Source organism: Polypterus senegalus, chromosome 9 (assembly GCF_016835505.1).
Source record: "Polypterus senegalus isolate Bchr_013 chromosome 9, ASM1683550v1, whole genome shotgun sequence".
Lineage (NCBI taxonomy): Eukaryota > Metazoa > Chordata > Cladistia > Polypteriformes > Polypteridae > Polypterus > Polypterus senegalus.
In genome coordinates, this window is record NC_053162.1 from 57,711,535 (window position 1) to 57,736,557 (window position 25,023).

Genomic DNA, 25,023 nt, shown 5'->3' on the forward strand with positions numbered 1-25,023 from the left:
ACCTGGGCAGCACTCGCTTTACCTCACAGTTCACCAAGATATTTTTGGAGACATGGTCAAGCAGTTTCACGTGCCATGATTATATGAATTACGTGAGCCTGTGTGTTTCACGTGTGCCTCGATCTCACAGTTTGTCTACGTTTTTGACTGGGATGTCATCTGTGCCAGTGAGTTGATTTTGCCTCTTGCTTATGTCATGGAGAATGATATCCAATCAGTTGGCTCCAATGGTGTTCAAAACCATACTGTACATGATGTTCTCTTTCTCGATCATTTTTCAGGCTGGCGTTCAGCCATTGGGATGTCAAGCTCACAGAGCATAGACCAAGGCAGGTAGCTAGTTATCCGATTGTGTCAATGAGTACTGTATATTCTTTTGGCACTGGCACTGAGCATCCATCCAGCAGCAATATGATTGATATGCACCTCTTGTTGCTAGCATATCCCCCACTTGCTATGAACATTCATCTGAAATATATTCTTCTGAAGAGTGTGTGTGTGTGTGTGTTAAGTGCCTGAGCCTGAGTGGCCATGACGTGACTATCTGGCTGTCTGTTTAGCCCAGAGCCTTGCAACCATCCAAACATCAGTTTTTGTTCACACAAACCATTGTGTTTCTTCGTGCCGGTCCCAAGCCCAGATAAATGGTAGGGTTACGTCAGGAAGGGCATCCAGTGTAAAATTTTGCCAAATCAATATGCGGACAACAATTTTGGATGATAACGGGAGCAGCTGAAAGAAGAAGAAGATCTATAAAACTGACCATGGAATGTTTTCAAAGAGTTAGCATTAGCATTTAATATTAACGGATAGAAAGACTGGAAGAATCTAAAGATTTTAAAAGAGTTTAATGAACAAATCGTATAAATGAGAAAACTGAATATTTTTTTTTTTTTAACCGTGTCCTGTTCGGCTGTAAAGCAATCAGAATTGATTTCTGAATGCTGGCAACTAGCCTTACAGTTTTTCTCTCAGGTGGAGCGTTACAGCTTCTGCTGACGTCACGCCTGATACCAAAACTTTATTAAAAATATTTTCAGATGTTTTTAAGATTCGAACCAGACACGGAGACAAAAGTGAAAGAAAAAGAAGAGAGAGAAGGAAGAGATGGAGGTAAAGGGGGGTTTTCATATAGAATAAACAATAAATGAACCAGAAACAAACCACAAGACAAAAACATTGCTGCATCAGCTACATGAAGATATATAAAAGTAAAAATGTTTGCTGACAATCATACAGTAATTATTACTAAGGCATTTAGGGCCACCACAACCTTAGATCATATGCTGAAGATGTCCAAGTCATACTTATGAAATCACCATGTGAGCACCTGTGTGCGTACGCACGCTTGTATGTGTAAGGTTTCTCTATAGGAGCATCCAATAGTGAGTGTGAATGGCCACAGACCTGCCAAAAACGTGCGGAAGATGGAGGGAGTTCCAAGCCCAGAGATCCAGAGGTCACCCCAGAGCGTGGAGACCCTAGGGAGGCCGTCACCAGAGAAGCCCCAACCCCACTCGAGGCGCAGAGGATCACCCGGGGTCACAACCAGCAGCCGGCAGAGTCCGGAGATATCAGCGGCAAGCCCTCAGGCCCGCCCGCAGCCGCTCACCCCCGAGTCGGCCGGGCCCGGAACCCAGCAGCCCGGGACCCAAGGGCGACCCACCCCGCCGAAAACTGAATATTGCAAGGAGGACTGTTAGGCCAAGGTGGCATAGTCGGCAGCACTTCTGCCTCGCAGTTAGGAGACCCAGGTTCGCTTCCCGGGTCCTCCCTGCATGGAGTTTGCATGTTCTCCTTGTGTCTACGTTGGTTTCCTCCCACAGTCCAAAGACATGCAGGTTAGGTGAATCGGCGATTCTAAATTGTCCCTAGTGCGTGCTTGGGGTGTGCACCCTGCCTGGGGTTTGTTTCCTGCCTTGTGCCCTGTGTTGGCTGGGATTGGCTCCAGCAGACCCCTGTGACCCTGTAGTTAGGATATAGCGAGATGGATGGATGGACTGTTAGGCATTTTTTTATACCATATTTTGCAAGTTGGAGTGGAATGCTGGTGCAGGTTTTTATTCATGTACGCCAGTTTTCCTGTCATAAACAGACATTTTAGGTTATCTTGCAACTCTAAATTGGTTCAAAGTGATAAGATTTGGAGCAAGGTTTGGTGGTGTCTGCCAAATTAAAAATTGTGCTTCTGGTTTTTTGTATTTATTTAGTTTATCTTTCCTTTAAATTGTATGCAAAAAGCACCTTCTGGACTTTAAACCTGTGCTTAACTGAGATTGGCTTGTGTTGTGAATTACAAGAAGGAATACAAATGAAGATATTTAAACTGTATTTGAGAAAGCTAACTGTCCAGTACACTGTTCAGTTCAAATTCAACTCCTCACGACAATGAAGCTCATGGGTATCTGTGGTGTTTAGTTTAGGCATTTGCAGTGCCTCTGTGTTTACTGGAGCTGATGCCCTGTTTTCCTATTACTGTGATAATGGTGGCGACTTGCCTTTCTGAAATTGTTACAGATCTCACCAGCACCGCTGTGTGCATAAGGACTTAGGAGAGCAGCGTTCATTTCAAATCAGTGTGCTCTCATTGCACACTAAATCAACAGCATTTTCAGGTCTGTGCTCATCACAGATAAAATAAATCTTTTTGCCATTTGATTAATACTCTGCAATTGCTACCCATCATGCATTTGTTGTTTATGTTAACATGCAGCAAAATGCCAGTTGTGTGGTTTTTAAATGAAGATTATATTTCCTGGCATTTTTCTGAGTAAAACTTATCTTTTTGTTGTTTGTTGAAATGCCTCTGTGTGCTTAACTATTTATTCCTAATTAAAATAATGAACTTGATTGGTCTGACTAGATTGTAACACAACCCAGAATACAACAATATCAAGAAATAAGAACAATATTAATCAGAATAAGAAAATTACTATCAGTGAGATCACAAGCCCAACAATAAAGTCAGTCAGTCTGGGGCATGCAATGAACTTATCCTATTAAGTTCACTCTAGTATTTCAGCAGCAAAATTTGCACATATATAAAAATTCAGATATATTGCATATATGATATACACAGACTTGGGTTGGATACCCAATGAATTTTTCACATTAGATTAATCAATGGACACAATAACATAGAAGCAGGAGTAAAGAGTACATCAGAGGAAGTGCTTTGTTTTCTATTTATTTAATTATGGCTTCTTTTAATACATTATTGTTTATTACAGTATCAGAAGGTGGTGATATGATGCAAGTAAGAGTTTTGCTGTTCTCTGTACTTGTGACTATACTACTACTATGTTTTTTTTTTTTGTTCATGTTTTTGTCCAAAACTGTATGCATAATAATATATTCGGTCACAGGTGTCGATATGTTTTCATCGTTTAGTTTTCTAGATTGAACACAATTTTATATAATGAACACAAAGAAAGTGGTTACTCCCTATACAATCATTGGTGCAGTTCTTTGCTCCACCTTGAGATTTACATTAAATGTTCCTTTCATATATTTTAAAGCCAAAATGTAAATGTTTCATTTTCAGTATTAAGACTAATATTTTGGAAACATTAACTACTAAAACAGCCCTCTCAGTTTTCTCACTTTGTTTCTCCTGCAGATTATTTTACTGGATGAAGCTACAGCCTCTATTGACTCTCAAACAGACAACCTCATTCAGAGCACGATTCGAGAAGTCTTCAAAGATCGCACAGTGCTGACCATCGCTCACCGCATCAACACGGTTCTTGACTGTAATAAGATCCTAGTTATGGACAATGGAAAGGTAAAGATGTGCTATGATAAAATAACACTGAAGTTAAAAATAACATTTCTTATTTAAAATGACAGACACTTGTGTGTGCAGAGGCCCTGTTATATTATAAGCCTTTTGCTTCCATTCTGACTCCATTTGTTCCCTTAGTGTATTCCAGACTGTGTTACTCTAGTTTTGAGGTGTAGCTCAAAGATCTCCAGGGCTGTTAGTTTAAGTGGTGGTCTTTGGGACATAACTGTGGTCAGAATTGTGTGGTTCTGCTTGGTTTTTGTTGATATTGCAGTAAGGCCCAGCTTGACAATTTCTTTAAAAAGAATGGTTAGATTTTTTAATAGTAGATGACACTGATGTTACGGCCAGCTCTAACCGCCATGCAGACTGAACTCAACTATATATGCTTTCAGAAATTGAAAAATCTGGTTATTGATTTAGAGTGTAAAATCATTATCAGAATACTGAGTAAGCCAAACTTCTACTAGTTTAATAAGACCTAAAAGTAGATACCAAATACTGTATACTCGCGGATAAGTTCTCCTGTGGATAAGTCAGGACTTGATTTTATTGTATAATTTCTGGTATTTTATAATGTCGGTCGTATAAGTCGAATGCGGGAAAACTCATGCTATTGGTCCAAGAGATTATGATATGTTAACGCCCACCTGAGAGAGTAACCACAGAGCACACTGCCTTTTATTTCTATGTGGGTGTGGCTTTGCTCTGTATCAGCGCCTGCTCCTAACCTCTCTCTCTCTCTATTGTGCCTACATGACCAAACTGTAATACCCAAATAATTCCTAAGCGAAAGTTTTTTGTATCTCACACCCTCATAAGCCTTTATCGTAAGAGCATTCCTTATCTACGATGGAGCATTCCATCAGAAGAAAATATGAAGCTGGTTTTAAATTAAACATTGTTGAAGTAGAGAAAGAAATTGGTAACTGCACTGCTGCAACAAAATTCGATGTGTCTGAGAAATTGGTGCAAGATTGGAGGAGGTAAGAAGATGTAAAAAAAAAAAATGAAGTGTCGCATTTTTGAACGGGCGTATAAGTCAGGGTCTGATTTTATGATCAATTTTTCAGGTTTCAAGACCTGACTTATACGTGACCATATACGGTAACTGAGATTTGATACAGTATGTAGGAAGGTAAGACAAAAAGTAAAGGCAATTTGAAGATCCGAAACCAATATCTAAATATGCAGCAGCAGTGGACAACGTCAGCTTTTCTCTCTTGTAGGTATTTGCCGTGTCAATGTGGCCTTGTTTTCACGATGTTGATGGCCCACTAGATTGAGCTTCTTCAGTTACACTTGTTCTTCCCACTTTAAACCTTGCTACCCTTTCATAAACCTTTAGTTGAGTCATGTTGTTTTCACTTCCGTACTGAGCTAACATTCTTTGGTAAATTTCAGCAGGTTTCACTCGTTCTGCCCCAAAAATGTCTCTATGGCGCGTTGTGGAGCGTCCATGTTCCTTCGACCTTGGCTTCAGCTAGACTAATGGCAGTGCACTGCACTATAAGTGTTTCAACTACACATAAGCCATCATGAATGTATTGTAATCCATCAGCTTCTGTCTGTTGCAGTTGTCACATAATTTAATCAAATTATACATTTTCATACCTATTTTTGGCAGGAAGTAAGACACAGTAAAAAATAAACCAAATACTACATGCTGATTAGACGACATTGTGACATAGCATTTGATAACGTTTTGTGGAGCTAACCCGGACACAGACAGGCACACGCACACACACACACAACACAGTTTATTTACAAATGAGGAGCCTTTCACAATTGCTCCCCACAGCACAATGCACAGGGCAAAACACCAAAACCCAGTCCCTTTTTGCCACCAGTACTTTTTCCTCCACTTCTCCTCAGGCTTCATCCTTCTCTTCCCAACTCTGGCCATCGAATGGTGGGGACTGGCCCCTTTTTATAGGGCACCAGGAAGGACTCCAGGTGCCCGACAAGCTTTTTCCGGGCACACTTCTGGGTGAGGAGGAAGGGTGGCCAAATAAGGCCCTGGAAATGTCAATGCGCCCCCTGGTGGTGGCCACGGGTTCCAACAAGGTTAAGCTCCCATGCTCATGACTCATGGCCCTGCTGGAAACCAAGGGGGCTGCCCTCTGTCGGCCGGGGGGTCCTGAAAATACTGTCTTCCCTGGCCATTCCATACTCTGGGGGTCCTGGCCACCCACCACAGTGTTAATGACCAACTTCAAACTAGCATCAAACAACAGTCAGTGTTTCTGTTCAAATAAGACAGATGATGTCATTTAGAAAAGTGCTGTTCTGGTGTCACACAAGGTTCCAAAAATGTTAACACAATAGCAGATTAAAGAATGATAAGGATCTGATAAGACCCAAGACAACTGAATATCAGTCAAAGCCCACAGTATCTGTGCTTTCACAGTCTGGTTGCACTCCTGATGTCGTCCTATCAAACAGGTTTGCACTTCAATTCATATGATCTCTTTCAGCACACTTGTCACAACATTTTTCATCTCCTATGCTAATTAAAACCCAAAACCCTTCAGCAATGCCTTTATTTTCAGCAAAGCTGATGTCACATAATGTAACTTCTAGTTGTTTGGTATGTCACACTTGCCAACGGCTTCTGGTGATCGTGTCACCGGATAATACCAGTTTAAATGAATGAAAATCGCTGAGCATGTATGTGACAGTGTGGGTTCTGCTCCAGGCTCCCATCTCCATTTTAGGAGCTCTTGAACCCGACACCATCAGTAATGTAACCAGATGAGCTGGACAGTGAAGACATCACAAAGCAAGGGGATAGTGCAAAAACCAGCAAAGTGCTTTTATTAAGACAATCCAACAAAACAGTGTCCATATAAATAGTGCAGTGCAATCAAACGTTATTAAATAAATAATCCAATAAAAAGGTAAAAATCCCAGGTGGTAAAACAAGGCTAAAATGAGATTAAAATCCTGCTGACAACATTGGGGTCACACCAGCCAAGCTCTGCTCCTTCCCAATTTCTCCAGCTCTTTCAAGTTATGCTCAGAGAGCGAGACTTCAGCCACCACGGTCCTCATTCTACCGACCACCGTCCTGGCGGCCTCCGTCGGTGTCTGCCTGACCACACAAGGTCGGTTGTCCTCCCATCTTCCTTCTCGCACTCAAAGTTGTCCCTTGGATCCTTAGGGTGGACTTGTTCCCAATCGTACCCACTCCTTAATTAACTCAGTGGGTACAATCCAGTCCCACGAGCTTCGATCACTCGCTCCATCTGGGACCCCTGACCACTTTGACCTTTCTCTTCCTCTGCCAGCTGGCTCGTACATTCTTTTCTCCAGTGCTGCTCTCTCACTCTCTGCCTCTTTCTTTCTTTTACCGTTCCCCTTTCCGCCTCGGGCTTCTCCTATGTATCCTGGGTATGTGGCTCTGGTATGGCGATTAGCAGCTCCTGGTTTCAATTACAGATGCAGGCGATTCCTCACCTGTGCACTTAAGCAAGAAAATGTCCGCCTCACATAGCGTCCAGAAACCGCTCCAGCCACACAGCCACACCCCCTCTTTAAACCACGGGTGCGGCGATCATTTATTTAAAAAGTGGGCTTTTCTTCTGAGCCATGGACCAACTATACCACATTCCTCCCCCCTTAAGCCTCAGTTGCACGGGAAGGCTCCACACCAACTACCAACCCTGTGCAACTGGCAGCCCTGGTCCACAGCTCCACCACACTACCACTGCACTGAAAACCAATCTATATATAAAATTCACTAAGTGCAAGCAAGACGCATGCAAGACAGAGAGCCACGCCCACCAACTCACAGAGCCCCGCCTGCCAACTCTAAGACCATGAGATATGCTCGACTGAACCCTGCACGCCAACTCTAACCCTCCTGCTACGTCATGGGATACGCACAACAGAGCCCCACCCACCAACTGTAACTGTCCTCACGCATCCACCATCACTCTCGAGGCATGTGCACTGCCTGCTGATGTGTCCGCACGCAACAACTCACCAAACACAGCCTCAGTCACTTTCGTCTATGCTACAGTCCACATGCACCTCTGAGCCACATTGCCTTTTCATTGTTCTTTTTGGTTACGGCTGCTTTTCTATCTATATCACGCAAGGCGCACGCAAGACAGAGAGTGCATGTAAGACAGAGAGCCATGCCCGCCAACTCACAGAGCCCCGCCCACCAACTCTAACAGAGCCCCGCTCGCCAACTGTAAGACCATGGGATACTATGGGATACGCACGACATTGCAAGGCCCACCAACTCACAGAGCCCCACCCACCAACTCTAAGACCATGGGATACGCTCGACAGAGCCCCGCACACCAACTCTAACCCTCCTCCCGCGTCTACCGTTGACTTTTCATTGTTCTTTTAGGTTCCTGCTGCTTTCCTATATAGATAATTGACCAAGTCGCCCGACCATGGGGTATGCACGACAGAGCCCCAAACAGCCATTCTAACCCTCCTCCCGCGTCAAGGGGAATGCAAGACAGAGAGCCACGCCCCCAACTGTAAGACCATGGGATACCATGGGATACGCACAACAGGGCCAGGCCCGCCAACTCCTCTGAAGGCCAATGTTATGTTCTTGGACGGGAATGGCGGTATCTTCTTGAAAAGCAGCGTAAAACTGAATGCGATGACTGTGCATGGGGTTTGCGAGTTGACACTGAAAGGAATTGGAATGAGTTTGTAAGTGCTTCTTGAGAGCACGAGTTGTTTTGAAGCATTGCTGGCAATGTTCACATTGCATAATTTGTTCAGTGGAGTGTGATTTTAAATGTGCGTTGAGATATCTCTGCAGTCAGAACGTTTTCGAACAAATAGTGCATTGAAAGACCTGTGTGGAATGCGTTTATTCAATGGAGTGTGTGTTTAAATGTGCTTTGAAATATTTCTGGAGCGTGAAGGTTTTTGAGCAAATGTTGCATTGAAATTCCGGTGTGAAATGCGTTTGTAAATGGTTTTCAGTAAGAGGATAGTGGGAAGGTGACGTCACATCAGCATGGCTGCAGACAAATGTTTGTGTTGAATGGATATGCACATGGTTGAGGAGATCCGTCTCTGTAATGGCACTAGACTTTCTGTTACCAGCATTCATCGCAATGTACTGGAGTGTAAGACTATCACGTCTGCTACCTCACAAACTGTCCGTATTACCCAGATTTCCCTGACCCCATCAGATTCAAATTTGCCTTTTACTTTTACACGCAATTTCCTGTTAGATTGGCCTTTGCAGTGACAAACTTTCAAAAAGATATGCCTGTATCTGCCAAAACCTGTTCTCAGTCACGGACAATTGTATGTTGCTCTCTCTAGAGTTCCATCTTTTTATTCACTGACAGTTGTATCCTCAAACCCTCCCCATTTGGACAACTGCGTCTTTCAGGAAGTGTTCACACATCAATAAATAATTTTGCGGTGTATGCTACGCTGCGGGTTGGCTAGTAAATAATAAAAGCACTAAAACCATCCCACACTAAAACCAAGCCAAGCCCCCTGTATAAAAACAGGACATTAAAAGAATAAGAACTTTTAAAAGACAATAAAAACAAGCAATAAATAAATGTCCATTAAAAAGCTCAGTCCTTTAAAATGTCCTCCTCCAGCTTAGGTCAGTGGGTTCTTTAACAAAGTCTGGCACCAATCCCACTTGCTGCTCTGTCTCCTGCTCTTCAGTCCCCACTGCCATCTCATCCCACCACTACCACCATTTGTGACGGTATCGAGTTCAAGTGCTCCCAAAACCGAGATGGGAGAATGAAGTGGAACCCACAATTTCACAATGTGGTGTCCAAAACGGAGCCTGGAACAGAACCCACATCATCACAGTGTCTGCTTTACTGACTGTGTGACAGACTAACTAACCCAGTTTGGCGTGCCTCCTTTTGTGACAGCCAATAGCGTGCTGCCTAACAGAGCAGAAAAGGTTAAAGGTATGGCAAGTTTGGTTCCAGTCTCCACCCTTTTTTTTGTTTTTTTCTTTTTGCATTCTGTTCTGGAATATAAAACATAAGACATTAGACAGACAAGTTTGTAAGATCTAAAACTCCTGTGGTTCTTTATTCCTCATTGCTACATTGTACTTCCAGGTGAGCATTTATTGGTTGTCAGCACACAGAGGTCGCCCCTACAACTAAAGACAAGATCTAACTGGTTTTGATTTATCTGCGTGAGTCACTGGGCACGTCCCATTACACAGAAGCACACTGCTGACTGCCTCTGACTGGCCATGATAATGCAAATGAAGTCTGAAAAGCATTGGAAAAGTCGCATAATGTGACCTGGCCTTAAGAGATGAAAGCCTGACAAAGATCAGGAGAGTCAAATACAGACAGGGCCTGTACTCACCGTTTGTCTTCTCCATGCGCAGTCACAATGAGTGCCTGTTACGCCACACCTTTGATGTTGCTACAGTATATTCTCTGTGACTCATTAAGTTCTTGTCACACTTGGGCTTCTTGTTATTTTACTTGCATGGTAACTACAACTGAGGTCGTTTTTAACTCGACTCTCGACTTCCACTCTAGGCTTTCTCTTTGATGTCCTTTTGGTTAGGTAGTGTTTTCGACCATGTCACATTTCCTGTGTTTTGCGGCCCGATGCTCTCCCTCCTGATGTTTCTCTCTTCACCCGTTCCCACTGTGTTAGGTTAGGGTTAGTGCTGGGCTGCCTGGCTGTTCCATTTTAATGATGCCTCATTGCCCTTCAGTTTGCAGACTCGTTGTTATTCATTTTGTTTTTTAGAAATGTGACTCAACAAATGTGTCACAAAGAGAAAGTGGCACTTCCTTCAGGGCTATGCAGCAAGATGACATTATGTCATTTGGCATAAATTCACTAACAAACATATCTATTAATGAATGAATTAGCACAGTTATCATGGATACGGTGCAGTGTGCAAATTTAAGTTTATTTTATCAAACAAAACCTATCAATGTTCAGGGTTTTGACAATAAACCCGGGGTGTTTAACAAGGGGTATTTGTACACAAGCAGTTTCAGTTTCTTGCATTTGTGAGGTCAAAAAGACATGGAATTGGAAAGAACAAGATGAGAGAATGGAGTCATGCAGTTAATTTCTATTTCACTACTGAAAAAAAGAAAAAAGTCTAAAAACCCCCAAAAACACAAGACTGCCATTCTCAAAGCCATTTTAGATCGGTATTGTTTTATTGACATGTCAGTAATTCTTCAATCTCACATACAGTAGGTGAAACTAGCTTTGAACAATGTTATTTAAATCTGAATACACAGCAGGAGTGTATTTAGCTTTTGTGTTGGATTTGTTCTCAGTCATACATTATTATTTTTTTCTTTGTTTTTCTTTGTTCAACAAAATATTACAATCAATCATTTGTGTGCTATAAACACAAAGAAGTACTTACAATTTTTATATCCAGAAGCAAATGGTTTCATTGTTTGACTTTTGTATTGTTTAAGCCCACTTATCTAATAGGCTGCATTTTTTGATGCCTTTATTCAAAAATAATGCTGTAAATATAAACATGTTCAATAGTTATTATATAAATGTTAGGCACAAAACACATTTAAGAGGAAAATGAGTCCTTACTGGGATCAGTCAGTCAGGGTCAGCCGCCTTGGTACAAGTGCCTCTGCCATGGCCAGATACCGCACCTCTAAGGGCTCCTGCCAATCACATCAAAGACTTTCAAAAAGCTTTCATCTTTCAGATGGCTTTAAATTATTAATATTTCCCCAAAAGACCAACTTAAGGGCCCTCATAATGACTCAAACTTGGAATAATGGGCTCTTTCTGGGCACATTTTAATTAAATTAGTGATACATAAAAAATGTTTTGATAGATGAGGAAAACGTCTGGGCCACATGCCTCATATGCCCGGTCCATAATCTTGCACTGATGTCACAAGCCTAAGGGCCTCAGAAAGTCAAGTAAAGCTTAGGAATGAAGTCAAGTGTGTTGTTAAAACTGCAAAAAAAGAAGGATCAGGCCATAACATGGCTGATTTAGATGATAGCAAAGAAAGTGAAGAGTCCACAATAGGGGCTTCTTCAGACTAAAAAAGTGGAGAAAAGTTGGAAGGGTTGCCAGTGGAGAAAGCAGATTGAACACAAATAACGAATGTAAAATCAGAAATATGGTGGACATGCCTGGAAGCTGAAGTGAACAATGTTCAGATCTCCATGACACTTAATTTGGCATATAAATATAATTTGATAAAGTAGATTAAACAGAATTCTTTCAACTTAACTGTGAATCATATACTCTCAAGGATAGCAGTGGAAATCAAGGGGAACTTCTTTTGCTGCTATGCTTGAAATCACTGGGGACATAAAACTTACATATACAGGTAAAATTCTGTTACAACAAACTCCCAGGGGCCTAAAAATGTTTAGTTGTAATGAGATTCTGTATTTGTTACTATAGTGCTTTCTTTAACTTGCGCCCAGGCATTTGCAATCATTTCAATAGCTTCTTTCACGTTAATTTTAATCTCCTCCTGCCTACACGTTATGTTGTCGAGAATTTTTCTCAGCATTTCCTTGCCATAATACACTTCAGTGTGCGAATGATGCCCAAACCCAAGAACCCAACCCCTGAAACACTGCTGTGCAATTGGGTGGGAGGAATTCAACGCGAACATTATCTAAATGTGGAAGCATGTTGTGTGCAGCACAGTTATCAATCAGAAGCCGAATCATCCTTTTCTTCAGCACTTTGAGCTACTGTTTGTATGAAAATGTGCTATATAAATAAATGTTGTCGTTGTTCTTCTTCCTATTGTGAGGTTTCTGAACTCTTTTGAGACGCAACACCACCCCCCCTCCCCACCCAATGGGAATGAAGCGTTGAAATGCGTCCTGAAGTGCGATTGCAGCATCTGTGGAAGATTGTTTGTCTGTTGCCGTGGCAGGGCAATAGGAGGCTCACAGAGGTGCAGTGAAGTGTCACAGAAGCAAATCATAAAAGATCAGGGTTGCGCTATGAGTCCCTGTCTTGCACCCCAAAACAAGGCTGACTCTCAGTACTTTAGCAAAACCAGCTTTATTCAGCTTGAAACAGGAACGGCACAGTTATTTATTGTCGCGTGATCTGCCACTCTCCTATACACAGACACAGCAGTCAGGCATGGTCATGGGCAGGTCAGTGACCAAGTAATCCTGTTACCTGCATTTACAATGTATGTGCTCCTAACCTTGCACCACCCATCGAGATCTTTTCTGTTTGCTTTGGCGGATAGATGTAGCATAGCTGTGAGCCTGCTGTTGCACGATACAGGTGCAGAGATCGCATTTCGGGACTCTCTTCAGCGTGCTGTCTATTTGAGGGAGGTCCCAAGAGAGTTTACAAACCTCACATTTTCTTGAATGAGTGCCGCATTAATAGAAATGTTTCTTGAACAAGCATCACTGAACCACATAAAACTGCTTTTTCGACGTCTTCAAATGCAGCAGTTCACATACATTTGCAGCCCAAGATTTTTCTTCTTTTTTTGCTCGGTCTTTCAAGAAAGTTGACAGCATTGAGGGTGAAATTCCGAATTCAGTGGCAACGTCTTTTTTCTTTTTGCCAAAATCGAGAGCTGCAAAAATGTAACGTTTTTTTTTCTAATATGAACTGTTATCGTTTTTTCATGTCTGCCGTTTCTATAGGAGGGTGACAACGAGTTAAATTCCAATGGATGTTTTTCAAAAGTTGATGAACAATAAGCAAAAGGTATCACTGAAAACAGCAGGAAACAAAAAAGGCAAAAAAAAAACATTATGAGGAAAATCCGAAGAAAGAAAAAAAAAAATTACAGTGTTTCTGTTTGGGGCTGCGGCAACAGAACTAACTGCTCTGTGGATGATTCATTCAGGCATTTCAAGGTCTTTTGGGCACTTCATTGTAATGAAAGTATCTGCTGAATGTACTTCATAGTAACAAGATTTCTATAAACTCTTATCATATGGGGAAACTGTCACAAAGGACCATAAAAATACTTCGCTGTAATGAAAATTTAATTGTAAAGATATTCATTGTAACGGAATTTTACCTATATAAAATTCTTTTCGCGTTTGAAACGAAAACTACATATGACCACAAAATATATTATAATGCACTTGCACACTCGCATTTGAAGCGGAAATTACATATAACCACAACAGTCAGGTTACAGAGAAAGTGAGACAGAAGCAGATCGAGAAAGAAGGCTCGCAGGCTCGCAGGCTCGCTGATCAACGTATATGACAATCACAAATGACGGCCTCACAAACACCCGAACAACGTGCAGAATCGATTTCGACGGATGCAGTATTCACAGGCTATCACGTCACACAGGCTTCAGGGTCTGTATATGGAGGGATTCAATTATAACATTGAAAGAAATTATTGCCTACATCCAAAAGTTACAATAGGAGAAATGGACATCACGTGTGAGTACTGCCAAGCACAGAGGGTTAACTTTGAATCACGTGGGATGTGTTGTTCAGACGCATTAATGCCGTTGCCTCATGAGAGCCACAAATTTTTCCTTTCCACTCAGTGAGCGAAGCCACTGGGTAATCTGCTATATATGCTATATACAGATACAGTATACATATATATACACATAACTGCTGCCTGTCAGACACGTAATGCATATGTCTCTGTTATATGTCATTTGGTATAGGATTCATAAAAGCAGTTTTAATGTTTGTTAACCTTTGTGATGCGCCATCTGTTGGAATGACAAGTGCAATTCATTTTATTATTAAAAACATTTGTAGTGCGCCATCTGTTGGAATGACAAATGCAATGCATTTGATTACTAAAATTGTTTGTGATGAGCCATCTGTTGGAATGACAGACATATAGCTACTGGATGGACACAGACATTTATCCTTTTATTAAGGCGGATCTTTTATAAGTTAAAATTTTATAATTGTAATTTTAATTTTATATATTATTTATATGCGGTGGGCTGGCGCCCTGCCCGGGGTTTGTTTCCTGCTATGCGCTCTGAGTTGGCTGGGATTAGCTCCAGCAAACCCCCGTGACCCTGTACTTAGGATATAGCGGGTTGGATAATGGATGGATGGAAGATTTCAAGGCAGCTCAGGTCCCTTCTTTAGGCAAGATGTAATGATATAAATTAAAAGAGTTTTTTCATTATTTAGAGAATCATCTTGAAGGACACAAAGTGTCTATGCATAATACTGTGCAAATGAAGAAATAAGAAACCCAGGTTTTCAAAGCTTTTCTGTGATGAAATGGATACAGAGGGGGTTCAGGTCATGTTTGTACATTTTGGAAAGGTGACAGTGAGGAAACGACATCTTTATAAAAGTCACACATTTATTTTCCATCAAATAATCACAGAAATAAAGTCCCAAACAACACACAATGCACACAGCTATTAAATCACCCCAATGGTCCTTCTCTTCCTCAGTCCTTGGCTGCCAGTCTCCTCCTTCGTCCTGCTCCTGCTCCCGACTCTAGCTCATCGAGTGTAAAAGGGTGGCCACTTTTATTCCCGCCTGGATGTGCTCCAGGTGGCTGATGACGTCCTTAAGGCAGTATTTCCTGGTGTGGTGGAAGTGCTGCCCTTTGCCCCGGAAGCACTCCTGGCGTCCCTGGCCGGTTCATCCGCCATCTTGCCTGGTGTGGCAGAAGTGACAATTTTCCAAGTCCTACGAGGCTTACTTCGCCCCCTGGCGGTGGCCATGGGTCCCAACGGGTTAGAAGCTTTTCTTTCTTCTCCCATGGTCCTCTCCTAGTCCTGGGCGGTTGTCGCCTCATGACCTGGAAGCTGTTAATGCCTTCTTCCGGTCCTTTCAGGCATCCCAGCTGGGTAAGAATCCCAGACATCTGTGACAGTGACACACTACAAAACTACAATTTTTCCCCACATTCCTAAAATGAAACCTTTACCACTTCCTTTTGGGAGGTCATTAGGAATCAGAAACACTTCTAGGGACCTCAGCTAATCAATCAGCATTTGTATAGCGTTCTTCACCATCACATGAAGCAAATAAAGCAGAAGGGTAAAATATCAGATCATTCAATGCAGACTTAATGTTGCACTTCTAAAAAATAGGAACATTTTTTGCTGTGTAATGAAATGATAGTCCAGCATCATGCAGCATATGGGATGTGACAATAAAAGACAGGAGAGAAGAGCCGTGTGCGTTAAAGGACGTGTCACTGTGGTGAGGCTATCTGACAGGGCTCAGTTTGCGTTAAGACAGCTGATAAGTGGCGTAACATTAAACTAAGACATAAGTTTTGTGGCTGGGGTGTGCTGACTGTCAGATAAGTAGTTTTTAGAAAGAAAACGAGAGAATATTTAAAAGGTGTGCGTACCATAAGCCTCAGTTGATCAGAATCCTCTCACTTCAAAACAGACTAAGCAAGTAGGCCAAATGATCATTTCACACTAAATTTGCTCATCATCTGTAAAATCTAAAATTGCAAAACAATTTTTTAGAGGAACTGTAATACTTAGAGAGGCCCAGTGTTATATGGAGCTACAAGTGAAGTCTATTCCAGCTTTTTTATTTTAAATTGCCAAATTTTTAAGAATAGCATTAAAAAGTTACAAATAATATTGCATTCATGTGAACGAATGGCATGTCGTGTCGCATGCTGTTGAGCTCATGTTAGTACTCTGTGGCCATGAGGATCCTATACATTTTTGTACATCCATTTTATTTTCTCAGCCACATGCATGTCCCTCCAGGTGCTCTGATTGTCCCCAAGATGTCTGTGTGACGCTAACTGGCATGTGGCACTGTAGGCACATCCGAGGGTGGGCTACTGCAGTGGTAGCGCTGCTGCTTTGCAGGAAGGAGATTGTGGGTTCACTTCCCAGGTCCTCCCTGTGTGGAGAGGGCTCTGAGTAGTGAGAATAGCGCTATATAAATATAAAGAATTGTTATCATTCCTACTGTGTAATTAGTGCTGCCAGGAGAGCCCCCAGCCCCCTGCTACCTTCACTAATGTAACGTTATTCCCATACATACATTTTGAATGTACTGTAATTTATGCACTGCATTACATACAGTATGAGTAAGCTGTAAATAAACTCAAAGCAAACCAAATCTTTGATCATTCTTTGTAACTTTAAAGTTTAATTCTCAGGCTTTAATTGCAAGTATATAATAAGCAGTGCATTTAAGTGTCACCTTTGAGTTTTTTTTCACAAAAGCATTTCATTTCCAGAAGGATCCTTAATAATGGGAGAGCAAATTGTCATGTTGCAGTTTGACAAGTAACATCTTGTGAAACTGGGCAAATCTCAAGTGAAAACAGAAGCCATTTTTCTTGTTTACATGCATGTTTCATGTTGAACTGACCGATGGTAAATATCCAGTGGTGCACTGGGCAGTGCTGTGGTCCCGAAATCCTGCTGCAGGTGTTTGACTGGGCGAGCTCTGCACATTTTCCCTGTGTCTGTGTTGGCTTCCCTCCCACATTACCAAATAGAATGTCTGGGGTGGGCTGTGACCTGTCCAGGTGGGCTGTTCACTGCCTTGCTGCCAGGATCGGCACTCCAGTTCTCTGCTACTCCAAAGTGGATCATGCAGGTTTAAAAATCACTGCCTGATATGTAATGGATACATGCAAATAGTGAATTAAGTAATCCAAATATGACTTTATCATAGCCCTATCCGCCTTAGTTAAAGGACAAGTGCCTGTGTGTCTGTTTATCTCTGTGTCCATGCAGTTGCAATGTCTCTCTTCTATGCCAATTGTTATGGGATTCAGAAAAGCAGTGTGAATATTTGCAATGTGCCGTCTGTTAGAATGACAAATGCAGCACATTTTATTGCTACAAACATTTGTGGGGCACCATTTGTTGGAATGATAAATGCAATGCATTTTATTACTACAGATCTTTGTGATGCACCATCTGTTGGAATGACAAACGCAATATGTTTTATTGCTATAAATGTTAGTGATACACCATCTGATGGAATGACAAATATAATGCATTTTATTACTGCAAGTATTTGTGATGTGCCATCTGTTGGAATGACAAATGCAGTGCATTTTTGTTACTGAATGCATTATTAAATATAGTTCAACAGATGGCGCCCTGCAAACATTAAGGCTGAAGTTTAAATTAATTTCTTAGATTTCTACCCGTCTTAGACAGGCAGCACAGCTAGCATATAAAAGATAATAAAATCTGTCTGTCTGTTATGTACTTACAGTATTGTCCCCGAAATCTGAACACCCCAGAACTCGAACAATTTGGAAACCAAACAAAAAATTTAAGCACATTTTGCCCCGGAATCCGAACGCCCAGCACGTTGTTCATGTGTGTTTGTGCATACGTTTCCCCAGCACTCGGGCCACCCATACGCTTTGTCATTCGCTTCATTGTCGGAAGCTGCAGTGAAAGCATCTTGTGTGATTTTCACTGTTAATTTTATGCTTTTGTGCCTGTTTTGTATTAGTTTTTTTTATATAAGAATAACATTCGCCGTGAGTCCTAAAAAGTGTAGTGAGGAAAATAAGAGTAAGAGGAAAGCTGTTAGAGCTACAATTTTTAATTTGATTAATTTAAATTTTTATTTAAATATTGTTATTATTTATTAAAATTTCACCTTAAAATCCAGTGTATTTACTGCTGAAATCATTTTGAAAATTTGAGTTTGTGGAACCCAGGAACAGATTAAACAGTTTCTATTATTTTAAAGGGTAAAAATTGTCTTGGAACTCAAATGATTTGGGGTTCTGGAACGGATTAAGTTTGGATTCCAAGGTACCACTGTACTTACAAACTATAGGAGCTAGAACCTTTGTCTTGGTGTAGATTGAATGGTTATTACCCAAACATATAGTCACTGCAAAAAATGAGAGGTAGTGCCAACTTCACTAAATTTACTTGGTTTTATTATGGCATAGCAATAGGCAAGCGTGCTAGGTGTTAAGTGGAAATTACCGAGGCAAATGACAAGATAAGGAACATCTTAATAGGAAATGAAAAAGAGTGACATCTGCTGAGCATCAGGCAAATTGCAGAAGACACTTCAGCAATGAGTTGCAAAAAGCCCTACGAAGAAAAAAACACTGAAGTGTATCATCAAGCAAGAAATAATTCTGAACACAGAGCAGGAGATCAATAGGTAAACATTTACGGCTCATAGCCATGCAAAACAAAATGCAACAACGACAGCAAGAAAGAAAACAATTAAGTGACAAACACAGGAAAAAATAAGCAGACAAGAGGTTAACACAAGGAAGAAGTAATCCTGAATATAGCCTCAAATGTTTTTGAAATTCAAAAAAATTTTAGGTCAGGGCAATCTGGTGGCCACTTTGCTGGTGGGCAGAAAAAGTCATTGATAATAAAGGAATGGTCCCCGCTAGGGAATCCATTCCCGGGCTCCCAATTACCTGGACATTTTTCATTCCCACATTCCCGGGAATGAAACTGCTGTAATTCCCGGGAAACCGGGAATGGCCAAACTCGCATATACAGTATAGTGTGTAAAAGTGTAAAAATCAATCAAGAAATAACAGAGTTATAGTTAAAAATAAGTAAGTGGCACGGTTTTTTGGCCCATGGTGTAGTGTGTTGCCGATTAATTCGGTCAACAACAGACCAGCAGCAGTCAGTCTCCCAGCTCAGTGGACTGGGAGGAGTCCACACTCTGCAGCTCACAAATGCCAGGATGGGGCAGACTTCATTGACATCTGTCAGACAACAGCTTTGAACAGCAACTTGAAATTGCAATGCGTCAGTCTGTTGCATCCACATTATCTGTGCCAAGAAACGTGCCATCACAGAATGAATCAGTAAAAGCTGAAATGGCGGTGTTTCAGAGCAACAGCAAGCGTGGGCGTTGTTTAGAACAAATGTATCAGTATCTGATGACTGTGCCGCCTTCAGTGGAGGCAGAGCGTGCTTTCTCAGCGGCTGGCGTACTCTGCATGAAGGTGTGCTCTCGCCTGGACGACCGCACACTGGACACGTTGTGCTTTCTATGCTCTTATTACCGCAACTAACTAGATACATGTACTTATATGACAGCATGAACTGCTTGTAGATAAGGTTAGTCTTTTATTGGTGTCAACATATTGCAGTAGTTTTACTAAAAATAAGTGTCGGTCGTTCTAAAACCGTTCACATATGAGATGCCCGTGCACTGTGTCATCCCCAGGAGCCCGAGATTCCCGGGAGTAACATGCGGGATTCCCGAATTCCCTGGAATGGATTCCCTAGTCCCTGCTAGCCCCTCTGTTGATTATCCTCCAGGACCCAGATCATACATGCTCAGAATTCATAACTAAGTGTCCGTATTGTGTTTATTGATAACCAAATGTAATGACGGACTCCATAATAGGAGGGGCGTCAAACACATCACAGAAGGCATTTAAGAACAGCAGGAAGACACAAAGGCGTATAGGCATGCAAGACAAACTCCAGGGTGCAGAGTGCAAAAACGAGAACAAGAGAGTAATGCACGCCGAGAAATGAGTACCACTTGGGAAAGTGACATCTCCAAAGTGAGCCGTGCTTTATCATGTACTTGCCAAAGTTCAACATGTTCTACATGAACCACCATTATTTCAGGTTTATAGGTCCATGTGTTTCACTTGTTCTAGAATTAGGTAAGACTGTAAGTTTACCACCTGTTGTGATGTGAGATTTTGCAGATAACTTGATACATGTTTTGTATGTCTTTAATTGTAACTTAGGCAAAGCAATGTAATATTAGTGTTACATTATTGATAATAACAGCAATAGTTTGATGGTTCAAGAACCCCTTCTCCCTTTAGGACTGAGTCTCTTTGGATTTTACGACAGGATTTGGGGGAACTGCCTTAAACCAGTTTGGCAAGTGTTTCTCTGCTAAAGTCTTTCAACCCCCATAGGAAAGCCAGGCTGCCAAACTGCCAAGATTCACCTTAACATATGGTTTTGGGGGGTGGCAGGTGTTAAGATGGTCTATTCCCCATTAATCTGAAGTATGGCTGTTTGGAACTGGCTTGTATCAGAAGCCTTTAAGTACCACGATGCCCTATTGGCTGTAGGGGTTGGATAGAACATCTGTAAATTTGCTTGGTTAACCTCATTCTCTCTCTTACTAACATCTGATGAAGAGGCATCTCTCTCTGTTACCAGACTGATGAGCTGAAAGCACAACACAATGGAGAGCACAGCTAGGCAGCCATATGGAGACAGGCATGCGGCCTGTTCTGAAGAAAGCTGACCACAAAATGATGCTTAACTAGAGACATTTGAAGTAAATAACAAGTCTATGTGCCGCCTGAAAAGATACATCAGCATTTATTAGGTTGTATGGTTGCCAATATTCAAATGTACTTTGCATATTGTTATTATTTATGAATATTACCAATACATTGTTTAAATTGCAACTTAACTCCTGCTTGTCTTTTACTACACCTAATTGCCTGAGGTTACAGATGTAGGAGGGAAGGTGGAGAGAAGTTATATACTATAATACCTAATAAACAGTGGCAAGTCTGGGAGACTTGAGCCATTCTGACAAAGGCTACATATTAATAATACAAAAGGGGAAAGTAGAGCAGTGTAGGCCAAGATAAAACACCACCCAAGACCAAAGACTGTGTAACAACATATCAGAAGCTGTACTTTTCACAGATCGGATCTCCTGGCCTCTTTAAGCATTTTTTGTATTCTTCCATTTGCAGGCTGTGGAATTCGATGGACCAAACATTCTGCTACAGGACGCCAATTCGTTATTTGCAAAGCTTCTCTCGGCTGCTAACAAAGTGGACACCTGAGGCAAACGTCTGATTTTTATATGTGTACGAGAGGAGTTTCGAGTGAACAGAGTGGTCTTCACGTCTTCCTGTGCTGTCCCTGTGCCACTTTGGCTGCATCCTTAATTAGATCACTGCATTCATTTCTTCATAAGCATGGGAAAGGCACTGTATTAATAAAATGGATTATTTTTATTATTATTAGAAGATGGTTGTCAAGCTGTTCCAAACAGATCCCTGTCCCTTTTTTTATTTGTTCAGGCTGCAGTTACTCATTTTTTACAAATTAATTTCTGGTCCTTCTACAGTTATTAGGATTTTAGATATCTGCACATATTTCTATAATGTTGTTAGTTATTAAAATAGCCACACGAATAAATGATTGGAACTACTGACATTTTGATTCTTAGATGTCTAATTTATAAATAACTATGGTCAAGTTAAGATGATTTTCTACTGTATAAGGTAGTAGTTACAGTTTCATTTCCTTTTAGACATCACTGCTATTTTGCTTATTCTGCAGACTGCTAGACGCTCTTAGAATTTTGGCACCCTCATCTAGTGTCTTCCTGACTAATGATTATCCAATCGTAGGCAGCAGTTAGGCAGTAAAAACCTGGAAAAAAAGGCTTTTAAAACAACATGTCGATTACGTGTGACACTGGATTTATTTGGTTTTTTCTCAGAAATCAGACTAAGTTTAACATTAACACTGACGTGTCCGGCTTATTGATTAGCAGCACATTCACTGTACAGTATGACTTCCTTGACAAAATGACAAAATAATGTGTTTTCTTGTCTTTGTGAATGTGTAGGCAGAGAATTACTGGAGTACTCATCAGAATAATTGTGTATATGTTTGGATTATTTATTAATATTGTGAAATCATGTTGTTGTTCCAAGTTATTTATTTGTTTCATGTACATAATAAAATAATTAATACTTTTTTGTTTTTTTAACTTTGCTTAATGTCATTTTCTGACTGCATAACATAACAGATCAATAGAATTGAGTTGAATAAAATATGCCGGCAGATCAAGGAAGAATCCAATCTGCCCTGAACTCCAAAGCTCAGAGGGGTATTCTTTAAATGACTTCCACATCTAAACGCCTACCGCAGCCTCCCCAGCAGAGCCCACTGAAGACTTTAAAGAAGACTCGTCAGCAGAGTCCATTACATGAGGGACCTCTGCAGAAAGTTCTTTTTGATTTGGAAGCCCACAGAGTGCTGACACTGACTGCAGTGTGACGTATGAGCAGACCTTTGTGAGAAATCTGACCGTGTCCAGGGCGGCAGTGAGCTCGGCAAGGATGTGCGCTGCTTGTGTTTGCACAGCTCAGCGAGCTTCATGCCGTCATTTTATAGGCTTGTCTTCTGATGGCTTAACAAGTACACCGATTTGCATCAGTGCCAAGTAGATTTAATGCTAATGACTCTTAACGGGTTATTAATTAAAGAAAATGGCAGAACATTTAAGACGGTCACAGGGTGTGGTACACTGTAAAAAATGTCATTAAATTTAAAAACACTGTAAATGGTGAAAGTAAAAGGCCTTTCCTGGAAAAAAGGACAGTTACCTTATGTTCTACTGAAAATCACCTGTATATCTTAAATGATACATTTCATTGTTTTTTACAGCTAAGTTCTGTTAAATCGATATTTTTCTACCTTCAAAATATGCTAAATAGCATTTACTGATGCATTACAATTACACTGAAAAAATCTGGTAATGTTACAGTGTAAAACTGTTAAATAACGAAGGTAAACAACCATAAAATGTAAAACAGTAAAGTGCTGTTTCAGTGAAACCGAAGTTCTGATATTTGCATAAGGACACGCCCTCTTTTACCATAGTGTTCCTGGTGATCCACATACCTTTGAATAGCAGGGAAAAAAACTTAAACTAAGTTAACAAACTTATTTTTCCATGCGTGCTGAAGGTTTTTTGAGGTTATGGAAGCTGATGTATGGTGGGTTGTATTTGATAAGCTGGCACACCTGTAGGACACCATACACCACAAAAGCAAACTTTACTTCCCCACCAGACAATGAAACATATCTTCCTTAACAATTGAATTGTTTTCAATGTGTATAATTAAATGACACGTTTGCTATTGGTTGTTGTTAAGAAGTGTAATGAGGTTTGATTCTGACAATACATTCTAATGATTTATTGATTGGAATATATATTACACTACATGAATTTCTAGTGTGTGCTTGGTGTGTGGGTGGGTTTGTGTGTGTCCTGCGGTGGGTTGGCACCCTGCCCGGGATTGGATTCCTGCCTTGTGCCCTGTGTTGGCTGGGATTGGCTCCAGCAGACCCCCGTGACCCTATGTTCGGATTCAGCGGGTTAGGAAATGGATGGATGGATGGATGAATTTCTGGTTATGGGTAAACATACTCTTCTGTTGGGATGTGTTGCAAAGAAAAAACAGTTTTTACTACAGTTATATCGTAGACCTAAAAATATTGTCACTATTTATTTCAGTAAAATTTTGGCAACCCAGCTGCCAGTTTATCATAAAAATACAATTTTTATAGACCTAAAAATACTCTTCACCTTTTTTTTTTTGTACGGTAAAATTCTGGCAACCCAGCTGCCAGTATTTTACTGTAAATTTAACAAGTTTTCTATACAGTGTGGAAATGTAACATTTTATTAAAGAAAGAAACATCACCTAACAGGACAAGTCAGTAATCAGGCAGGAGAAAAGCTGTTCATTGTATCTTTTAATGACTCCTCAGCAAAATGCCTTGGAGGGAGCATTCTTCGAAAATAGTCTGTTACAGAATGGGCAGAGAAAACAAAGAATAAGGGTTCATTTTATAAATCTGAATATTGAATTTACATACAGCGTCAATCAATGCAGACATGTTACTCGAGTTGGTTCATTGGTTTACACCCAAATGACATATAAAATAAAAGTCTGTTATATTATATTCTAATTCTTCTTATACCCTTGAAATTTCTGTGCATATAACAAGTGTCCATTCCGTTTGTTTACAGGGCTCCTGTTGATTTCTTCATCATCTTTCAGTACATTTTGTTGTTCACTTGACCTTTAGCTGGTTTCCTGATGCGCCTGCAAAGGGTTCTGACATTTATTAACCCTCAGTGGAGTAGCTAGGGGCAGACGAAGGGGCAGTCCGCCTCAGCGGCACATTTTTGGGGACAGTATTATTGGCTAAAAGGCTCAGTACAATTCATGTGTAAGCAGTAGGGTTCAGAAGAATATCACTCATGAATGAAAAATGTAAAATCCTCTGATTTTTATCCACAAATGCTTCAAAAATAATTTTCAGACTGTCCTGTGATGCAATCAGACACAGCAGTTGAAATTTATGAGGCAATAACAGAAATAAACATAAACATTACAATTAATTGGAAACATTAATTTGTAATTTACATTAATTTACAATTTATAACTTTGTTTCATTATCAATTCGAATACGTTCGAGCTCTGTGCAGAAAACATCCCCACCTACACTTGTACACTACACTGGTTCTGGTTTTCAGAGCGTAATTATATTAAACTAATAA

General features: G+C 40.8%; 1 protein-coding gene across 2 annotated transcripts in view; it reads left to right on the forward strand.

Annotated features, from left to right (window-relative positions):
• The window catches only part of abcc12 (ATP-binding cassette, sub-family C (CFTR/MRP), member 12), a 136,896-nt gene extending 114,459 nt beyond the window's left edge, over positions 1-22,437 (forward strand). For both annotated transcript variants that reach the window (XM_039763118.1, XM_039763119.1), the window contains 2 exons: positions 3,620-3,784; positions 21,407-22,437. In XM_039763118.1, coding sequence (XP_039619052.1) covers positions 3,620-3,784; positions 21,407-21,499 — 258 coding nt within the window. In that variant the 3' untranslated portion in view covers positions 21,500-22,437. The remainder of the gene's footprint in view (positions 1-3,619; positions 3,785-21,406) is intronic.
• Positions 22,438-25,023: the final 2,586 nt, after the last annotated feature.